The 20626-nt window shown below is 36.1% G+C and overlaps 1 protein-coding gene across 3 annotated transcripts in view; it reads left to right on the top strand.

The window, feature by feature from the left end:
* LOC105033699 (uncharacterized) overlaps positions 1 to 20416 on the top strand; it is a 31289-nt gene extending 10873 nt beyond the window's left edge. For 2 of the 3 annotated variants that reach the window (XM_073251168.1, XM_010908594.4), the window contains exons 5-16: positions 796 to 946; positions 2569 to 2648; positions 6905 to 7168; positions 7338 to 7481; positions 7832 to 7966; positions 8082 to 8180; positions 16754 to 16810; positions 16909 to 17113; positions 19327 to 19445; positions 19520 to 19588; positions 19679 to 19777; positions 19863 to 20416. In XM_073251168.1, the coding sequence (XP_073107269.1) occupies positions 796 to 946; positions 2569 to 2648; positions 6905 to 7168; positions 7338 to 7481; positions 7832 to 7966; positions 8082 to 8180; positions 16754 to 16810; positions 16909 to 17113; positions 19327 to 19445; positions 19520 to 19588; positions 19679 to 19777; positions 19863 to 20102 (1662 nt within the window). In that variant the 3' untranslated portion in view covers positions 20103 to 20416. The remainder of the gene's footprint in view (positions 1 to 795; positions 947 to 2568; positions 2649 to 6904; positions 7169 to 7337; positions 7482 to 7831; positions 7967 to 8081; positions 8181 to 16753; positions 16811 to 16908; positions 17114 to 19326; positions 19446 to 19519; positions 19589 to 19678; positions 19778 to 19862) is intronic. The other variant, XM_029261390.2, reaches the window with a different exon arrangement.
* The last annotated feature ends 210 nt before the right edge of the window (positions 20417 to 20626 follow it).

Here is a 20626-nt window from a genome sequence, read left to right as displayed (position 1 = left end):
ACCAGCTCTAGAGGCTTGTAGTGATAATTTATGCATACTTAGGTGCAATTTGCTGTGAAATCACTTCCATACAAACTAACATGAGTTCTAGTGGGGAGTAAGAGGTGGATACGGTGATACTATTTGTTTGTCCTCTTGGGCACCAAATATAAAAGATGATCATATTACTACTTACTAATCATATACATAAATAGGCATATCTTTTAATGGTCAATATTACATTGGTTTTATACATGTTCTTATCCATTGTTTATGAAGAAGACAAACTAATTGTAAATTATATTATAGACTTAAAGAAAAAACTTACATGATTTTCTATAATATTTTCTCAAGTAACTTATCCGGTTATTCAGCAAGGCAAAAAAAATCACTGAAGTCTGTTGATGTTTGAGAAAATTATCTTTGTGGTAGTGTAATAGTAAAATTGCAAGAATTTATTTTAACTTCACATATCTGCATAGTTGATTTTCTTATGGTCTATATACAGCCATTCATGATATGTCACTTATCCTGCTATTAATATTATGTTGCTTATTCTTGGGTTTACCATTCCAAAAATTTTTGTCCTCTTGTTTCTGTATTTCCCTGTTTAATTGGCTCATTAGTAAAAGAAGTTAAAGAATTAGAGTTCTTACATCTAAATTGTTGACAATTGAATCTACTTCTTTGTTTTTCCTTGTTCACTGGTTTTATGATATATAAGGTTTTATTTTTGCATGATAAATGGGAGGGAGAAGACCTTTTCACAATGGCTTATGGATATATAAGGTTTTATTTTTGCATGATAAATGGTAGGAAGAAGATCTTTTCACAATGGCTTATGGCTTGCCCTTGAAAGGAGAGGGGGATGAAAAATGCTTATCGATTCTAAATTCAGTTGAAGAAACAATTTCTCGTCAATTGCGTGCTTGTAAGGCTCCATCATCTAAGAAGAAGGCCTTAGAAGGTAGCCAACAATCTTACCCTTGGGTTGATTTGATGGATCCGTATTTACTATTATCCTCTTTTTTTTTTCAATTCAATCATATTTCTCTAACAAATGTAGAGTAGTATTTTAGTTACTCTTTTCATTCAAGTTATGTTGATTGATATAGGATAAACTATTAATCCTACAATAATTAGAAAGACATGTTAATACAAAAAGAACTTGTTCTGACAAAGTATACATGATTTCAGTTTTCTTGTGCTAGTATTAGACTAATAAATTATGGCACACTATTGTAGAAAACTTCCATTTTTATCTTTTCTGTTTTTAAGCTTACTGTTTGATTTTCTTTTGTCTTATTTGTCTTATTAATTGTAGTTTATCCCCACCTTGTTGAGTATTAGATTGTTATTCAAATGAATCTATTATTAAATCTGTGGTTTGAGATCTTTGTCCTTTTTGCATTCTCCATTTTTCCGAGAATGTTGCTTATATTTTTAATAGATTGTTTCTGTAGGATAGTTTTGCTAAATATATCTTTGTCTAAGCTGAAGATTCACTTTAGTGCTCATAATCATCAATGATCAATTTTTTCCCTTTTCTTCTTGCTTTGCAGGTTGTTTCTTTTTTTTTTTTCCCTTTTTCTTAATGAAAGTGTGCTGTGTCACCTATCTTTTCCCCAAAAAATGATAACGCCATCAAATGTTTCTGAGTAAACCTATCCTTTTCCGTGTAAAGTAAACTTTATAAAAAAATAGAAAACACCAGAAAACTAAAGGCCTATCCATATGACATATTAAAATGCAACTTTTGTCATGGTTTTTTTTAAAAAAATATATACTTAGGCACCTAGTTTTGTTTTTCCTGTCAAACTTTTAACCCCAGAACCGTCTCCCACCAAACTATAAACTAAACAAAACAAACAATAGCTATACATGTGTAAGAACTTCTTTTTATGGAAGCCGGCTTTTATGAGAATAGTTTTTCGTAAAACCAACAACTAAACGACCTCTAAGGGACCTCTTGTTGGTTCCTAGGAAGTTTCCTTTCACTGATTACTATACTTATAAAGTCCATGTGCTTATGACAACAGTAAATTGGGCAAAGTGACAATAATGAATGAACATTTACCATTTGTTCTCATTTAAGTGCCATTTTTGATACATATGCTCGTTAATTATTTTATGATTTTTTCTCTTTCCTATTCTTGTTGATATTAAACTGAGTGCAGATTTTCATATGCTCCATCAAAATTGTTAGACTTCAATTTGGAAGCCTATGAATAGCCCTATAGATATACAAATAGTGGGCCAATCACAACACTTCGTGGATGGTTTAATTCATAGTGGCATGCATGTATGACTTCGTAATCATAGTGGATATAAAAGGCCTTTTGACTCTTTGAGGAAACCAATTTTAATCCAATTTTAGATCTAGATAAGGAGAGGAAAGATAAGTAAGATATGAAGAACATTTGAGAACAAAAATAGTGGAGAATAACCTTTGTCTTGGATAAAGTTTCCATTAACTAAAAATGTTCAGGTATGTTTTTGTGTTTTATTATTATATCATTTGTAGGGGAAATTTACAGCCATGAATGTTTGGAATATGCAATATGACTATAAAAACTTTTGTGATTGTAGATTTGGAGTCTCTGCAAACCAATCCAGATTTGGAAGAGGGTTACTGCAGAGCTTTTCTATGCCGCTTACGTTTTCGTAAGGTCTTACCCCATGTTTCCTGATTAATGTTATTGAAATGATTTGATCTAATCTGGTGTAGATTATCTACTTGTTTGATGTAAAAATGTCTTTGGATTTAGTGGAAACAGTGGTGTTAAGAACTGCTTCATTAGCTATTACTTTAGGGCTTGTTTACTAATTATCTTGTTTGCAAGTTTCAGTTAGGAATATATATTGCACTGGAGTATTGATTTCATGTACGATGCATCTTCTTTAATTTCTGTCACATGCATAGAGTAGTCCCCTTTAGAATATTGTGGTATAATTTAAGTAGTTAGCTATACTAAGCACCTGGATGTATATTTTGAAGAAGAGATTGCTAATTGCTGTAGACCATGAGCCTATTCAAAGAAACTCAGACATAGCTACCATGTTTGTGGGTTTAGCCTTCCCATCCATGATATGGTTGACAAAGTAGTTGACATGAATGCGGGCGTCTGACATGGCTAAGTTACAGGCATATGGGGCTGTATGTTTAATTACATACAGACATGCATACAAACAATGTCTAACCAACTGTATCTTTAAATTGTTTTAGGAAGTCAATTTTTTTCATGGTCATTCATTGTTCGTGCCACTCTACATTTAAGTCATTGTTAGTGCTATTACAACTTTAGCTGCTACATACCCTGGTGAAGGTGCCCCCTAATATCTTGTAGACATAAACTCTGAAAATGGACTTGTATTATTTGATGCATAAATAATAAATAGCCAAAACATTAGACTTATGATTTTAATAATTTTAGATTTTGTATATCATTTTAAATGGCTTGAATTCTCTATTAAGTAAACTTAGCTTATCCAGCACTTATCTGTCTATAGAACTTCTAAGCTCGGCATACACAGACAGATCACACTGGCCATTAGGCACATACAGAAGAAGTGCACAACACATTCCATTTACAAATTTATACAAGTAATAAAAAAAAAATGCATTTGTGTGCATCACACTGAACAAGTATGCTATTATGTATATATAGTAGAATAGGGCCAATTTGCTGCTATATTAACCAACGATTTAAGTTATGACGGGATGGAGGCTGTTCTGTCTCGTTCCTTTGGGATTCTAGCACCAGGGACGAATGCAGGACCCCAAAACCCTCTTCCGACCTCGGTCCCGGCCGTCCCGTCTTCATCCCAGCTGGATTAGGTGCCAGCACAGCCATCTTGGTCGTGCCCTTTTTTTTTGGCCGAATGCCGATGCCCGATGATGCTTCGAATGGGTCGTTTGTTGCCGTGGAGAGAAGAATGAAGGAGAAGGGGTACTAACCTCTTTCTTTTTTCGTTGGCGAGTCTGTGTTGGCATCGTCGTCGGAGGGAGCACGGTCTTCTCCCTTCAATTCCGGCTTTCCGAGAGGAGATCATGCCAGGAGGGAGGACAACTTGAGAAGGAGAAGGGAGGAGAGAGGAGAGAAGAGGGAGGCCATCGGATTTTCCGACGAAGAGCCAAGCCAACCAAGAGGCCGGAGAGGGAGGAGAGAGGACCGGAGGCGGCGGTGGAGGGGAAGGAAATAGGGCTTGGAGCCTTCGGGCTCTTGTGAGGCCGTTCAGGATTTAGGGCAAATCCCGGAGCATATGCACGGTGGATAGTGCGCAATCAGGAGTCGATGAAAATTGTGGGATTTGATGGGCGTGGCATGTTAACGGGCATGGGATTTGACGTGGTCCAATTGCACCAAATGCATGCAACAGGGAGGCCACGCCAAAGGCCTTGTCCTCCTCTTACAAACAAAAAAAAAAAAGGCTTATCCTCGCTCCCGCGACTCCATTTCGCACCAACACACTTGACTAATTTTATCACGCCCGTGACTTTAGTTGATCTTCGCACCTATGCACTTGATTGTAACATTTTTATTGGCATATGAATAATTATATATATAAAAGGGTGTTTCAAGCATGTATTGTAACGCTCGATCAGGATGGCCATCGGGATAGGGTGGGATGCGGGGCATCCTGTTTCAGGCAAAAATCAGGACGCCCTCATCTCATGGAATTTAAAACCTTGATATTAACTCTCTTAAAAGAGTTTTGATGAAGACCAGATGACCAATTCTTACACTGCATGGAGCAATTGTTAGAAATCATAGAACAAGAATAGCATAGAATCGAGCTACGAAAGATTGATAGTTTTGCCTAGAGTTCATGAGTGAAAAGACATTTGCCACTCATTGCAAAATTATGCTAATTTGATCATTAAAAAAATTTACAAGCTAATGTTGTTAAAGTGCTTGCTTATTTGATCAATTTGGTATGGAGAATGCAAAGGGTTAAGACCAGCCCTATAGGTTGTCATATTTGCACAGGGTACAACTGGGTTGGGTTGGATTGGGATGGGCACAATCCAAATCCAATTCATATCTGAATCAGGTCAAAAAATTGAACTCGAACCTAATCCAATTCCATTCAGGTAGGATTCGATCGTGTAATATTAATTTCATCAATCCTCCAGATTTTCAGGTTAACAAAAATCCTGATACAAATCATCATAAACAAATATAAATTGATTACATAATTATAGCATGTTATGAAGTAAATTAATAAAATGCACGTGGAGACATTGTCAAACATTTTCTGTGTCAGATTTGATTGATAACCATATATAATTATGATTAACGGCACTAATTGTTGGCAAACTATGCTACAAACTGAATGCTAATTTCTTATTATATTCAAGGAGGAATCTGAAATATATACTCGTTTGGGATCTGTTTTGGGTTGGTTTGGTTTCCGATTAAGAATTTAGTTATCCATATCCAATCTGCACTCAAAATCGATCAAACTTTTGAATCCAAGCCTAATCCAAATAATTTTAGTTTTGGTTTGACTAGACTAATTTGGATAGGCTCCAGATCAGAAGCGGGTCAATCCAATCCTTCTGCAGCCCTATATTTGCACTTGCTTAGCTTAATAGTCTTCAAGACATGCCTAGGTGTGACCTTTGATGAATAAAAAGGATAAATTTGGCCTTTGCCTAGTTGCTTACTATACTACAATAGGTTGTCTCAAATATCTGTGTTTTCCTCAAGCACTAATGAACTTATTGCATCAAATATATAGTGACAGGCCTACTTATTGTATATTTTATGACATGGTTTATATTTTGGGTTGAATTAAATCAGGAGGCTAGTTATACATAGAAAAGGGATTGTGCCCAACAAGGTTAGCCATAATGGTGCATACTACCCAGTGTCAAGCATAGCATACCGTATTGGTACCAAAGTAGTACTCAATAGGGGGAAGTACTGAGTATTGGCAAGTCGAACTGATTCATACCGACACTTGTACCAATATGTACCAGTATGGGTATCGAAACTGGTATTGCAAACCCAGTGCCCAAGTTAAGGAGCTAAAGCAATGCTCCAGCCTTGTTCATGTTTGGTTTTGAGCCTGGTTATTCCAGTTTTGGCTTCAATTAGCTGAAGTGGCATTGTGTTTTGTTTAACCCTTTTTGGGCGGTTGCGGCCCAACCTCATCTCTCTCTTCCTCCAAACTCTGTGTATGCCTAGAGAAGGAATAGGGAAGATGTTTCTTGGTTGATGTGCTTGAATTTTGACCGGTAAGGTGGATCTGTTCAAAACACCATCTGGTTTAACCATCAATCTTAAAAAATATGTTAAATCCTTCTATGAAGCCTTCTTGACTTATGCTAAGGGTTTTTATCATGGCCAAGGTTTTAACCAAGATATTGCTTTTATTCTATTGGGTATTCACTGGTTAATCTTATGTTTACCTGGCTGAGATATTGATATATCAATTCCAATATTTTGGTGGAAATTTAGGAGCATCTAGGTTCTTTGCAAAATGTCTGTACCTTTCCATTTTGGCTGAATTAAATGGTATCTTGGTTCATCTCGATGTCAGTCACCTGCGGAGATAATTAATATCTTGATACTTAGAACCTTGGTTATGCTCCATTACTGGCCCACCTCAAATGGGTAAGTGATTGGATCATAAACATGACCATGGTCATCTGGACTGATTAGTAGATCACTTTCTTTTCTTTTGCCCATGGACAGTATTTTATTTGTATCTACTTTAATGACCAAATCTGTTGATTAGTTCTGCTATTGAATGCCATGTTTTTGCTTGTCCAACACCCCCCCCCACCCCACCAAACCCCCACCAAAAAAAAAAAAAGATCCGATACAAACTTTATGCAATGAAATGTCTGCATTTGATATCTTATTTATCTAGTCTATTGCTTGCTAATTTACTGACCATTTTTAATTGAATTCAGCACTTTTACCATGTTCTCATGTGCTTGAGGAAACCTCAAGGCAGAGGTTTGGAGCTGGCTCGAAAACATGTGGCATCATGTTTGTCTGAGCTAGCCTCTATGTATAAATCTCTGGAATTTCTCAGATCTGTTTCATATGGATCTGCTCAAGAAGATAGCACTACTGCCTCAGGTTGCCGACCTGTTGGTTTTGATGTTAGTTTAAATAGCAAACTATCTGCTCCAACTCCACCACGTGCAATCCGACTTCTTAGCTGGAAAAAGGTAAGTGCCCAAAATTGCCTTAAACAATGCACTGTCAATTATTCTGTCCGTATATGTCAGCTATCTCTCATTTGCAATATTCTAGGCTCTTGAGAACTTAGCAAGCCAAAGAGAATGTGGCTGATGTTCCATCATTTTAAGTAATCTATGTTTCAATCTGATCTTCCAGGCTGTTGGGTATTTTGAGAAGCTTTTGCATGACTTAAATGTCCTATGTGCCTTCACTTTGGATCCAATGCTTGAGGATACCTTGCGTTTTGTGGTCCAGTTCCAAAAATCACAACCTGATTTAGTTGCAAGAGCTCATCTACAGGTCTGCTTAAAGTGCTTAATTTTAGTATGATATATGCATTTGTGTGTGTGTGTCTGTTTTCTGCAATGCATGTGTATGCCTGGATGTATGCTTGTGTGTTCAAGCTGTGTTACAAATTATGAGCTATGTAGAAATTTTTATGCAGGCCTTCTGGACTTTTGCTTTGCCTCACTTGTCAGATTCTCATGTTGTGAAAATTATATGCATTATACAAGCTTATTTATGAGCAAAAAAATGCTGTTTATGGCATGGAATCATTATCAATATACTTTAAAATGAAATTCACCATATTTTTTTTTCTCATTATTTTTTCTCTCATCTTTGTTAATATCTCAATATCTGGCGAACAGCTTCTATTAGTACAAGATGGGAAGCTCTGTGGGCGGGATTTCTTTTGTGATGTAATCTCTAAGGCTTTAGCATTACCAGAACTTGCAAAAGATCAGGAATTTCAGAAAAATGAATTTGTTGTGCAGCTAGGTCAGGTCAGGGTTTTGTTTGTACTGATTTTATTGTTGTTCCATAGCTAAAGTCATCTCCTCTTAGTATAATTTATCTTACCATTTCTTAATTGTTTGCCATGCATTTACAAATCTGCAGCTGGTGATCAACTTGCTTAAAATTCTTTGTACAAACTCTGCATGGCAGCGACGCAAGCTTGGAAAGATCTTACAGGACTGGAGTGTTATTTCCATGCAGGTCAGTCCTGTGAGCTAGATAAAAGAAATTCTATGCATGCCTTATCCATATGTCTTATTTTCTATTTTGCAGAACTTTTGTTATGCTTATATATATAGTTTGTCTTGTAATTTTACTTAACCAGTTCGAAATGACTGTCCATATGATCTGATGTAATTCTATAACAAGTTAATCGAAGCTTATATGACAAATATTATCCATGCTGAATGGCTAACCATTACTCTGACTTTGTGTGCTTAAATTTAATTTCTGTGGTCATAATATCCCATCTTGTTGCTTCAGCTTGTGGCATTGCATGACCTTTTTTTTCTTTAACTTCTGTTCATCATTTTTTATTGGAATTTCTGGACAGATACTGGATGTAATTTTTGTAATAGCGTTTCATTGTGATATGGCTATTAGTGGTGTCCATGTTTATTTTATTCATTCGTGCAGAATACATGTTGTTCTTTTTACTGAAATTATGTTCCATTTCTTAAAGCTGATATCTTCAAAGAAGGATATATTTAAATATTATTGAATGCACAGTGTTATCTCTACTGCAATTATGAAATTTTATGTCAAGGAAGCCAAAAAACCAAGAAGCGCTTGCTTAAAATTACCTATTTCTTGAATTGCTTTTGTCAATCTTTAAATTCCTTAATGGTAGAGATTACCATTGATCAAATAAATGTTAATGCTACTGAATATATGAAAATTATGGGATACCATTGATAATACATGTTGTACAGCAGCAAAATGCAAGTTTAGACACTAGTATAGCATTTTTGCTATGCGCTACTATGATTCTATTCTTTCAAACTACACACTTATGATGCCACAATTTATAGGTGCAATCTCATTGGCTATTAGTTTTATGAAAATGAGATCTTAAGCCCTGTTTGGATACATAAGGATGAAGAGAAAGAGAATGAAAGGAAACAAGAGAAGAGAAGAGAGGAAAATAAAAGAATTTTGAACTTGAGAGAAAAGAAGAGAAAAGAAAAGAATTTGGAATACAAGGGAAAGGAAGAGAAGAGAAGGAGATTTTTTTTGCTCTCTGAACCTCTCCACTTTTCAAAAAAGGGGTTTGGAGAGAAATCATTTCTCTCTCTGTTTATCTTCTCTTCTCTCCTGACTTACTATCCAAATGAGGTATTTTGGTTTTCTTTTCTCTTCTCTTCTACTTGAATATCTAATCAAACAAGAGAGAATTACTTTTTCTTCTATTCTCTCCTAACAAAAGAGGGTATTTTATTTTCCCTCCTTGTTTTCTCGTCTCGTTGGTTCCCTCTATCCAATAAGTTTAAAATAGTTGTTCTATATTAATCCACATGATGCATAGATCAATTTCCTGGATAAGGTGAAAAATTTTTCTTCTTTTAAAATCACATTGATAGTGATGTTGATAACTTATAGAGTTAATGCCCTTGGTACGTATATGCACATTTCATATTTGATACTTGCATTATTTGTAAGCAGTAACTGTCTACTGCCTAAGTATATATACTGACTTATCACTTTCCATTTGTTATCTCATCCTTCTTCCTAACATTTTTTCTACAACTTTCATGGTACAACCACAGAGTATCCCTAACAAAATTTCCTCCTAAAACTTAACATATCTTCATCTGAAAGTTACTGTTTGCTATCTAATCATTAGTTCAGATCACCTCTAACCTGTTTAAGCAGTTGTATTGCTAGACTTTCCATGTAAATATCAATGCCACTTCTTGCAAGCCTATGCCATGATAATCACAGAAACAAACTTAGTACTCTTTTCATATCTATTATGATTTCTGGTGCTGGCTGTAGGAATTAATTATTTTCAGCCATACTTGGTGGCTGCAGGCAGTGACTGAAAAATGGATTTTGTTTATTTCTTCACATCGAGAGATCATTCTGCTTAATATATATAGCTTCAGCTTTATGGTCCTTTTTACACCTCTCCCATCCGAGCGGTCAAACATTGTGCTTTTCCTTTTTCTGCTGTGAGCGGCCTCTTCTTGACCATGCAAACCAATGATTCATCTTCTGGTTTTTGCTTTGAAATTACTCTTGTAACTTTGTGTGTTTTGACGTTCTCTTCCTTAGTTGATTAGTTTTGTTTGTTTTGTCTGGAGCTCTTCTATAGTCCCTATCAAATGTTCATGCCTTGGCATATCTGATTTATCACTCCATCCTCCATGCAACAAGTTGACTCTTATAGAGGTTTTTTTTCCGTCTGTTCTCTGATTACCGTTTGGCCTCCATGAGTCACTTTTACCCTTTTTGCAAAATTTGATTGATGATTTTTTTAATTTTTTTTCTTTGATTAGAGTTCTGCATTCATATTGTCAATTTTACTAATTACTATCCTTTGATTCCTGATCAAATACAGTGGTGCCTACATCTGATATATGCCATCTTTGCAAGCCTTTCATGCTTGCATTTTAACTTCACTACCAGTTGACCTGAGCATGATGATATTTCAATTGCAGAGACTTAACTTTTACAATGCTCACAACCTTTTAATCTCATCCTTATATAGCCTTCTCATGGGGCCTCATTAATATGATGCCTAGTCTTTATACAAATTGCTTTGGTGTCTTCTCTTAATCCTCTGTCAAGCTTACTCCACTCCAGATCTTTTATTAAAGTCAGAGGTTTCCATAGACTATTAGTTTGCACATAATCAATTACTAGTCCACTCATCAAAACATCACTATACTAGCTTCCCGCATTGCTATAAGAGGTTTTCCTATGCTTCCTCCTTAATAGCAAACCTACATTTTCCTCCATTTAAGATAAGTTTGTGATATCAGTGCAAATGTACGAAGTTGTGCATGAGCTTGCACTTAGCTCATTATGTGCTCATTTAAAGCTTGTTCAACTAGAAAAGAAGCCAAGCTCAAGCTTTTCGTAAGGCTTGGTTGATGATGAGCACAGAATGTGGACGTGGACGTAATGGTGCCAATTATCTTTGGTCTCAGGCATTTCGCTACATGGTGGGATCCTATGGAAAACTTCATCACCTAGATAAAGAACCTATTGATAGTGCTGATTTAGTGAAATTTTGCAAATAGCAAGAGGTTGATTATACTATTCTTATCTGGATGTTGAACAGTCTAGAGCCTCATATTGCTAACACTGTGATATTTCTATCCACTGCAAAAAAGATGTGGGATTTTTTGAAGATGACCTACTTTGAAGAGAATATTTCAAGGATCTACTCTCTCTACTCAGATATCTTTTCTTTACAGCAGGGGGATCTCTCAATTTAGTAGTACTACAGCATTCTTTAGGAAAAGAGGACTGAACTTGCCCAGTATCATCTTCTCACTGCTAATGTTTCTGTTCTTCAACAGCAGCGTGAAGAGTTCTATATAGCGAAGTTCTTTTCTGGGTTTAATCCCTCACTCTCTCATGTTCGAACTCAACTCATGGTTGATGATAGCATTCCTATCTTAAGCAACGCCATGAGTCGTGTTCTACGTGTTACTGAGTTACAACCCACATCTTCTCCATCTATGGAGAACATTGCTCCTGCTGTTGGTACTTGTAGCAGCCGAGGGGGTCGTGGATGTAGACGTAATTCTTTTCCATCATATCCATATTGTGGACGTTTAAATCATCCTGCTGAGCGTTGTTGGCAGAAATTTGGAAAGCCTTCTACCTCTCATCCTGCTCGTGTTGCTTCTTCTATAGCTTCGTCTGACGTTGGTGCCACTCCTGCCACTGATGGCTCAGTTTTGATTTCTCGGACTGATTATGAGCGATTTCTCCAATCCACCAGTGCCTCTATATCTTCTGCTCCAATTGTGTCTTCAACTCTTGGGATAGCTACTGCAGTCACTCCTGATATGTCCTGGTTATTAGATTCAGGTGCTTCTTTTCATGTCACAGATAACAGAGATCTTTTTCTTACATACACTCCATTATCTCATATGCAATCTATCACTATTGCGGAAGACATTTCAGTTTCTATTCTTGGATGCGGTACTATAAGGATTTCTCCTATACTCATTCTTACAGATGTCCTATATGCTCCTAAATGTCATTTAAATTTGTTATCTATTAGATGTCTTATTAAATCCTTAAACTGCTCAATTACGTTTTATCCTTCTCATTGCCACTTTCAGGATCTTAGCACAAGGAAGACGATTGGTGGCGGTGTTAAGATGGATGGAGTTTACTTTCTTGCTGATACAACATCTCCTGCTTGTGCCGTATTGTTATCCTCTAACTCACCTTATTAGTGGCATTGTCGTCTTGGTCATCCATCTACAGAAATTCTGAAGAATCTTGGTCTTCTTCCTAAATCTTCGGGTAGTTTTGAATGTGAAGCTTGCTAGTTAGGAAAACATCATAGAGTGTCCTTTCCTTCTGTTAGTAAGCGTTGTTCTTCTTCTTTTACGTTAATTCATTCGGATATTTGGGGTCCGAGTCCTGTCCTGACTCGATTAGGTTTTAGATATTATGTGATTTTTGTTGATGACTACACTAGGATGACGTTATTAGATCTCCTCAAAAATCGATCTAAAGTCTTTTTTATATTTCAAAACTTTTATAATGAAATAAGAACTAGTTTTTCACCTCTATCAAAGTTCTTTGCACTGATAATGCCTTTGAATACTTACAGTCCAGTTTTATAGATTTTTGTGCTTCTCATGGTATAATACATTAAACCTCGTGTCCTTACACCTATCAGCAAAATGGAGTAGCTGAAAAAAACATAGACATATTTTAGATATGGCACGGACTCTTATGTTTCATATGCAGATACCTAAATCTTATTGGGGTGATGCCATTCTTATAGCATGTTATCTTATAAATAGGGCTCCATCAAGTATATTGGATGGAAAAACTCCATTTCTATTCTCTATCCCTTTGAGGAACCCTTCTCTCTCACCCTACGAGTGTTTGGATGTCTATGTTTTGTTCATCTCTTAGGATCTGGTAGAGATAAGTTGTCTCCTCGATCTGTTCGGTGTATCTTTTTAGGATATTCTCGCACTCAGAAAGGATACCGATGTTATGATCCACTTTCTAAACGACACCTTGTCTTTGTTGATGTCTTCTTTGAAACCACTCCATTTTTTTTCTATATCTTCCAAGTCATCTAGTGTTACTCTACCGTCTATTACTCCCAAAATTTTCATGGCTCCATCTTCTAGTACTTCTACTTCACTATCTTTGCAGGTTTACAGTCATCGCGGGAAGAGAGCTCCTCCATCTTTACCATCACCAACTATGCCATCTCCGTCTGAGTTTCCTGCAGGCCATCTTTCAAGTTCAGAATTGCCTATTGCATTATGAAAGGATAAAAAATCTTGTACTTTGCATCCAATATCTGCCTCTATGATCTTTGATTATCTTCTACCTTCTTTTTGATCTTTTGTGGGATCTCTGTCTTTCATATCTATTCCCAGGACCTATCAGGAAGCTTAATTTGATCTCAGATGGAGACAGGCCATAGATGAAGAGATGGCTGCTCTAGTCAGTCGTGGCACTTGGGAGTTAGTTTTACCACCATCCGGTGTTCATCCTATTGCATGTCAATGGGTCTTTACAGTCAAGTACTAACCTGATAGCACAGTGGAGGATTTTAAAGCTCTTCTTGTCGCTAAAGGATATACCTAAATCTATGGTATTGACTGCTTTGAGACTTTTTCTCCAGTTGCTCATCTCAACTTAGTTCGCATTCTGTTCTTTATTGCAATTAATCAGGGCTGGAAACTATACCAGATGGATATAAGTAATATCTTTTTATACGGAGATTTGTTTGAGGTTGTTTGTATGGAGCAACCTCTCGATTATGTTGCTCAGGAGGAGAAAGTTTGCAAGCTAAAGAAGACTATCTATGGCCTCAAGTAGAGTCCAAGGGCCTGGTTTGATAAATTTTGTCAGGTTGTTAACAAAATTGGACTTCGTTGCAGCAAATCTGATCATTCAATTTTTGTGAAGCAAACATCTTTTGGATTGGTTGTTCTTGCTGTGTATGTAGATGATATTCTTCTAACTGATAGTGATCATGATGAGGTTGTTCGGATCAAAGAACACTTAGAGAATTATTTTGTAACCAAAAATTTAGACAAACCACGATATTTTCTGAGAATTGAAGTGGCATATGGGTCGCAAGGAGTATTTCTTTCTCAAAAGAAATATGCCACTGATTTATTGATGAAGACAGGCTTATTTGGTTGTAAATCAAGTTCTACTCCTATTGATTCTCAGTTACCATCAGAGATTGATGATTCAGGTGACGATTTTGAGGATGCCACTCGGTACCGTGACTAGTGGAGAAACTTATCTATTTGACAGTCACAAGACCTAATCTCTCATTCGCAGTAGAGGTAGTAAGTCAGTATATGCAGAAACCTAAGGTTTGTCATTGGAATGCTGTGTTAAAGATCTTGCATTACATTAAGAGAGCCTTAGGAAAAAGTCTTTTGTATAAAAGAAATGGACATTTACAAATGGAAGCCTATTCTGATGCTGATTATGCTGGCTCGGTGAGTGATAGGAGATCCACATCAGATTTTTGTATCTTTGTTGGAGAAAATCTTGTCACATGGAAAAGTGAAAAAGCAAACAGTAGTGGCCCGTTCAAGTGCTGAGGCTGAGTATAGAGCGATGGCTCACATAGCTTGTGAGATGATGTGGGTCAATTCTTTATTAAGAGAACTTGGCGTTTCTTATTCTAAACTTATGGTGATGCATGGTGACAATCAGTCTGCTATATACATTGCAAGCAATCCTATCTTTCATGAACGGACTAAGCACATTGAGGTCGACTGTCACTTCATTCAGGATGCTGTTCTATCAGGAAAGATTGTTACTCCTCACACAATGTCAGAGGATCAGTTGGCTGATATCTTTACTAAGGCTCTTGGGCCTACTCGCTTTTCTTCCTTATGTACCAAGCTGGGAATGTTTGATTTATATGCTCCAGCTTGAGGAGTGTTAGAAAATATAGTATGTAATATGGTTAACATAGTATGTAATATGGTTAACATAGTATGTAAGATGGTTATAACCATATATATGAGGATCTTACCATGTTTAATAGTTGTCCAAATACATTGTATCTAAATGCCTATAAAAGCCTTTTAAAGGCTAGATGAAATAGACAATCAATTTTTCCTCTATTATGTTTTTGAACAGATTTTTTCCTCTACTCTATTTCTCTTCTTCTCTGTTTTTGAACACTCTTAAACTATTTAACACTTAAATAAAATACATATGTATGTATAAATGTGTGCATATAAATACATGAATGGATGTATATATTCATGTATGCATGCACCTGTACTGCACTATCTAACTATATATTTTTTATGGAGTTAAATTTCCACCCTGATGTTTTTTATGATCACCAATTTTGTAATCTTGGCCATAATATGATGTAATTAACTTCCTACTACAAAACAAATATTCTCCTAATGACTGTCCAGTCACATCATGTTGGTAAAATGACAATAAATGGGTGGAAGTATTAATTTCGTAAAACAAATGATATTATTATGATTTTTTTAATAGTAGAGAAGTAGAAATGATTAAATGAATAAAGCAGCAGAAAAAGAAGATATGTGTTTGATGCATTTGCTATGTCTGTTCTTTTTTTCTTTTTGTGCCTGTATGTGTTACTTCAATGATTTCACGTTCAAGTTCTGTTTAATCTCTGTAAGTTATACAGTTCCTGTATCGTGTCTTCATCACCTCTTCTGTATCTTGTTACCTGCATCATTGCATTCTAGCAGATATGTTCCCAACAGAATATGTTCTATATTATCATCTTAGCAAATTACCCATTAATGCCCTGGCATCATATGTCATCAAACCATCAATTTGACTTGTCACATCTAATGCGATGCCATTATGACTTATGATTTTTTTTTACTTCATTTTCCTGCAGTATAATGACACATTAAGGAGCAAGGTTTCTATTAAAAAAAATCTCCGTAACCGTAACTGTCCGAAATGTGAATTTCTCCAATCATGCTTTAATGATCAATTCATTTTTCTTTACATGTTTAGCTTTTCTAGCTACATGTGGAAAATGTTTAGTGCACGGAGATAACAGTTGCTGTTTGTGCATTGGTGTTTTTGACTTGGCTGGAAATGAATTCATGGTGGATAGGAATATAGCTTCTATATTGTTGGAGGTCTGACAGTTTTCATAGAATGATCTCTTTAGGTTTTTAGTGATTGTCAACTCTAGTTTGGACTTGTTTTGTACATACCAATTTATCTTATTTGTTAAGATCTGGTAAAATACCAGGACAAGTTTTCTCTTCTGATATGAAATGATAATATTTTCTGCTTAGTCCCTTTGCAAATTTCCTTGAAACATTGTTCTTTTGTGTTGTTTTGTGGGGTTATTTTGCAGTAGTTTCTGTTGTATATACCGAGCACATTTTCTTGTTTTATAGATTGGCATCTTGTCTTCTAAGCACAAGTTTTGACATATAAGTTATAACTCAAGTAGCCTGCTAACATATTTGCGCTGCTAGCATGGTTACTAGGATAAAGATTCATGCTAGGAACAGCAACAGTTTATTTATCTAGACAGAAAAATGATGAACTAGGACTTGACAGATGTTGTTTTGCAGTTGGAGCTGGCCTTCAAAAGAGAGTTTGGGGAAATGTTAAATGTCTCAATTGACGAGGTAACTTGTGTTTTGAGCAGCATTCCATGCTTGGAGTCTTTATTTCTATCAGCATTGTGGCTTATTCATATTTCAACAGATATTTACCCGTTGTGTAGAATATATGCATGAAAGTATCCAAGCATCTCCTTATCTGGGCACAGGAGCAGACCTACTGGATTGCTTCTCGGTTTCTCACATTGGGATTTGAGCTTGAACTTTATTCTCCCACCGATTACTGCATGGTTTACTGGTATATGTATGTGGTCTTTGTAAAGCTCTTGGAAAAGATGCAAATGAGGATAGCTGCCAGCAGTGATAACTGTGAGTAATGTTCTCCATTTGCAAAATATATCATGTTTCATATGTTATATATGATTTTCAGAGCTTGCATATTATTTTCATGTCTAGGCTGGTATTGCCCTTCAACAGGATCAAGTTACTGAAGAGCTTAGAGCTTATGATTAATACAAATAAATTACTAGAAAATAAACATTTCTATGAATTATAGATGTTAACGCTCACAGTTTAGTATCCTTTTGACTATTCTGAGCTTTATCCTCTGAGTCTGTCACCTATGTACTTGGGATGACATAACTTCTTTTTTTAATCCAATATTTGTTTCCTTAATCATTTGATTATTGTCCATATTGCGTGAATTTGCATTTCTTCCTACTCATTATATGCATGAATAATTTGAAGATGCAAAGCAAAGATAGCCTGGGGAAAACATATGGTGGAAATGTCTGTTGGGCCTTTGATGTAAAGGATGACATTGCCAAGCATTGGCATGACAGACTGTTACTGCAGTTTGGTGAAGAGAGGTTAAAAGGCATGACCAACCCTCTAACAGAATCTATGTTATCTAAGGTCGCTAACTTGGATTCATTTAACTGTTGATCATTTAAGGAGTGGTTGTTAGGTACAAGTACTAACCAGTGACATGGACATGTGATATGGGCGTCAATTGTCCATGTGTCTAGAAGAATCTGACATGGGAATCTTCTAAAACCGGACATGGGGATGCATCTCTATGTAAATATGTATTAATATATGCATATAAGGAACAATGAGCTAGATTTATGCTCCTTGGTTAATAATATTTTGATAAAACGGTTATTAGTGATCATGTCAGATTTTAAAAAACATCATACAAATTGCCAAAAGTAGACATGCAATGATGATGGCATCATAATTTGAAGGTATTAAGTGTCAAGTAGAGTCCTAAAGTATCCCAAGTGTTCAGGTATCAACACATCAGAAAACCCGACATGCAGGAGTGTCCAGGTAACAATGGTGCTCACCATAGCTCTTTTGTCACTAATATAGTTTCCATCCTTTGCTTCACTCTTCTTCTTGCTAACCTTAATTCAAATTTTTCTAGCATAACCATAAATAAACATAATACCAAACCCCCATCCTTCCTACTTCCTTTGACTATTGCATCTGACCTGCATACACCTGTTACATGTGTGGTATCTAGTTTCTTTCAAATCAATAATCAAAATGATAGCATTATTATAGGCAGCCTAGAAGATTTTGAGTTGAAGTTCTTCTTGTTTCACCATCAGATCAGTGCATAATCTCGATTTTCTGATGGTTCTGTCAAAAAGTAAAACATGTTTGGCTGGACAACATGAGTAAATTCTAGTATGGATGAGAAGGAAATCTGAGAGATGTATGATGCAACAAAGAGAATAAGGACAGGCCATATTTGAAAGTCCTTCGAAGCTTGAATAGAATGTGGGTTTTTGATTATCTGATATATAAGTTTAAATGTTTATATCTCATGAAGCAATAAGCATATAACGTTTCTGATGCATATGTAATGCACTAAAGGGGACAACATAAATAGGTAATGGCCTAATAATGCGGAAAACTTGCATAAATGAGATATTGTACACTGAGTTTCCAATCGGTCATCAGTTAGTTTGGGAAACGTACTGCTTACTTTTCTGACATCCAAGTATAGTAGAAGCTTCAGATATTTTAATAGTAAATAAAGCATTGCTTCAATGAGCTCTTCAACCTTAGTGGGTTTTGGCCTGTGCTGATTAGTGATGGTAGCAATTATGCAAATGTTTGGTGAGATCTGGGTTGTCACATAGATTATTGGCATAAAGTTAATCTTGCCTCTTAAAGGAAGAATTCAAAAAAACTACTGAATTTCACATCTAATGCATAGTAATTTGCATGAGATGACTAGTAACAGTGCTAGGGGTAAAAAAAAACTTGAGCCAAAAAAAAAAAAAAAACATTAGGGCTTCTGTTTAAGCTTTTGAGGCTCCAATTCCAAGTTTGTGCAGAACCATATATGGATTTCCAGTTGAACTTCTTAGAGATTATACAGATAATGAGTATCCAGCAGCTGCACAACGAACAGTGCCTCCAAATATTTAAGCAAATGAAGCATGATACATTTTTTTGTCTTATCGTGCTACTTATCAAATCACACTGGAATTTGGTTGCAGTTTTATTTCAAACTGTTAGTTTAGTTCAATTGAGATTCTAGTGTGATGTTTGTTTATATTGATCAGCCCGAAGAAAAGGAAAGAAAAAAAGGGATCATACCAAGGATTCAGGAAGAGATGCTGGAGTTTCATCATCTTGTTTGCTACTGCAGTGCTATATATTTCTCTCTGAAGGACTGGCTATGGTAAGCTCATCTCATATAAATTCCAATTTAATGGCTCTTAGGAACATTATAGTTATGGTTTACTTCCGTTACAGATGCTGGCAGCTTTGTGCAATGATTGCAAAGTGTTCCAAATGACAAGCCCTTTCAATGGGGAAGAAGAGGTGATCAATTAGTACACTAACAGCTGACAAGTTTTCGCTGCTGGAAATTACACATAAACCACCTAAAACTTGCTTTCATTGTTTTTTCAGAGATTTGTTCAGCACTTCGAACTGTTACAGAAAGCTCAAGTTCCTGAGCACATTTCATACTACCTTTTCAAAGATTCCACACTCCATGCTCGCCTATTTGTGAGTGTTAGAAAGCATGTGTTGGTGTTGTTATTTTTCCTCTCTTGTTGTATTACTAATTTTAACCAATGCACATCTATTTCAGAACGTAGCAAAACACAATTACTTTAGAGAAGCCCAGAGGATTATAGCGTCTCTTAAGGGTAGTTTCTCAGGCGAACCAGACAAGTTGCTAGAGGTCCGGCAACTAGAACAGGTTGCAGAGCATAACAGGATAGCGTTGAATGTTGTCAACCAAGTTGGTGGCCAAGATTCATCACTCAAGGTGTCTCTCGAGTTTACTCACCATCCCTACTTTGCAGTTGCAGTGGTCAAAAGATCGTAGTCACTTTGTTGGTGAACCAATTTTGAACTCTCAATAAGACTCAGAAATGCTGAAGTCAAGCCATCAGTTGTAACATTACATTTCTTCAAAGTACATTTTGCCAGAAGCTTCATTTCTGAGGTATTAGTTGAATCTAGAGTAGCACCTTTCCCCTTTCTATTTTTTCTTTTTATCTAAATTTTGTTTGTGACATTCATTAAGATATTACTATTTGGTGTATCATTAGTTTTGCTTTTCCAAGGTCCTTGTATCATTATTTTTGTAATTATATTCTAATCGTAACCTGGCAATACAAGAGTTATTCAGATTTCAAATTTTATTTGACTAACTGCTTTAATTACACCGCACATTAGATGGCAACCAATTGGGTCCATGCTTGCTGGCAATAGAGGCCGGAAAGTGCATTATTAAGATCTCGTGCAGGTATTCTGGTGACCTCCAAAGTTTTACTACTGCTGTCAAAGTTGATGAAGGCTTGTAATATGAGAGAAGAGAAAAGTTGATAGGTCACAGTTTCTTTTAAG

The sequence above is a fragment of the Elaeis guineensis genome, chromosome 1, assembly GCF_000442705.2.
Source record: "Elaeis guineensis isolate ETL-2024a chromosome 1, EG11, whole genome shotgun sequence".
NCBI lineage: Eukaryota > Viridiplantae > Streptophyta > Magnoliopsida > Arecales > Arecaceae > Elaeis > Elaeis guineensis.
This window is presented reverse-complemented; position numbering and strand designations above follow the sequence as displayed.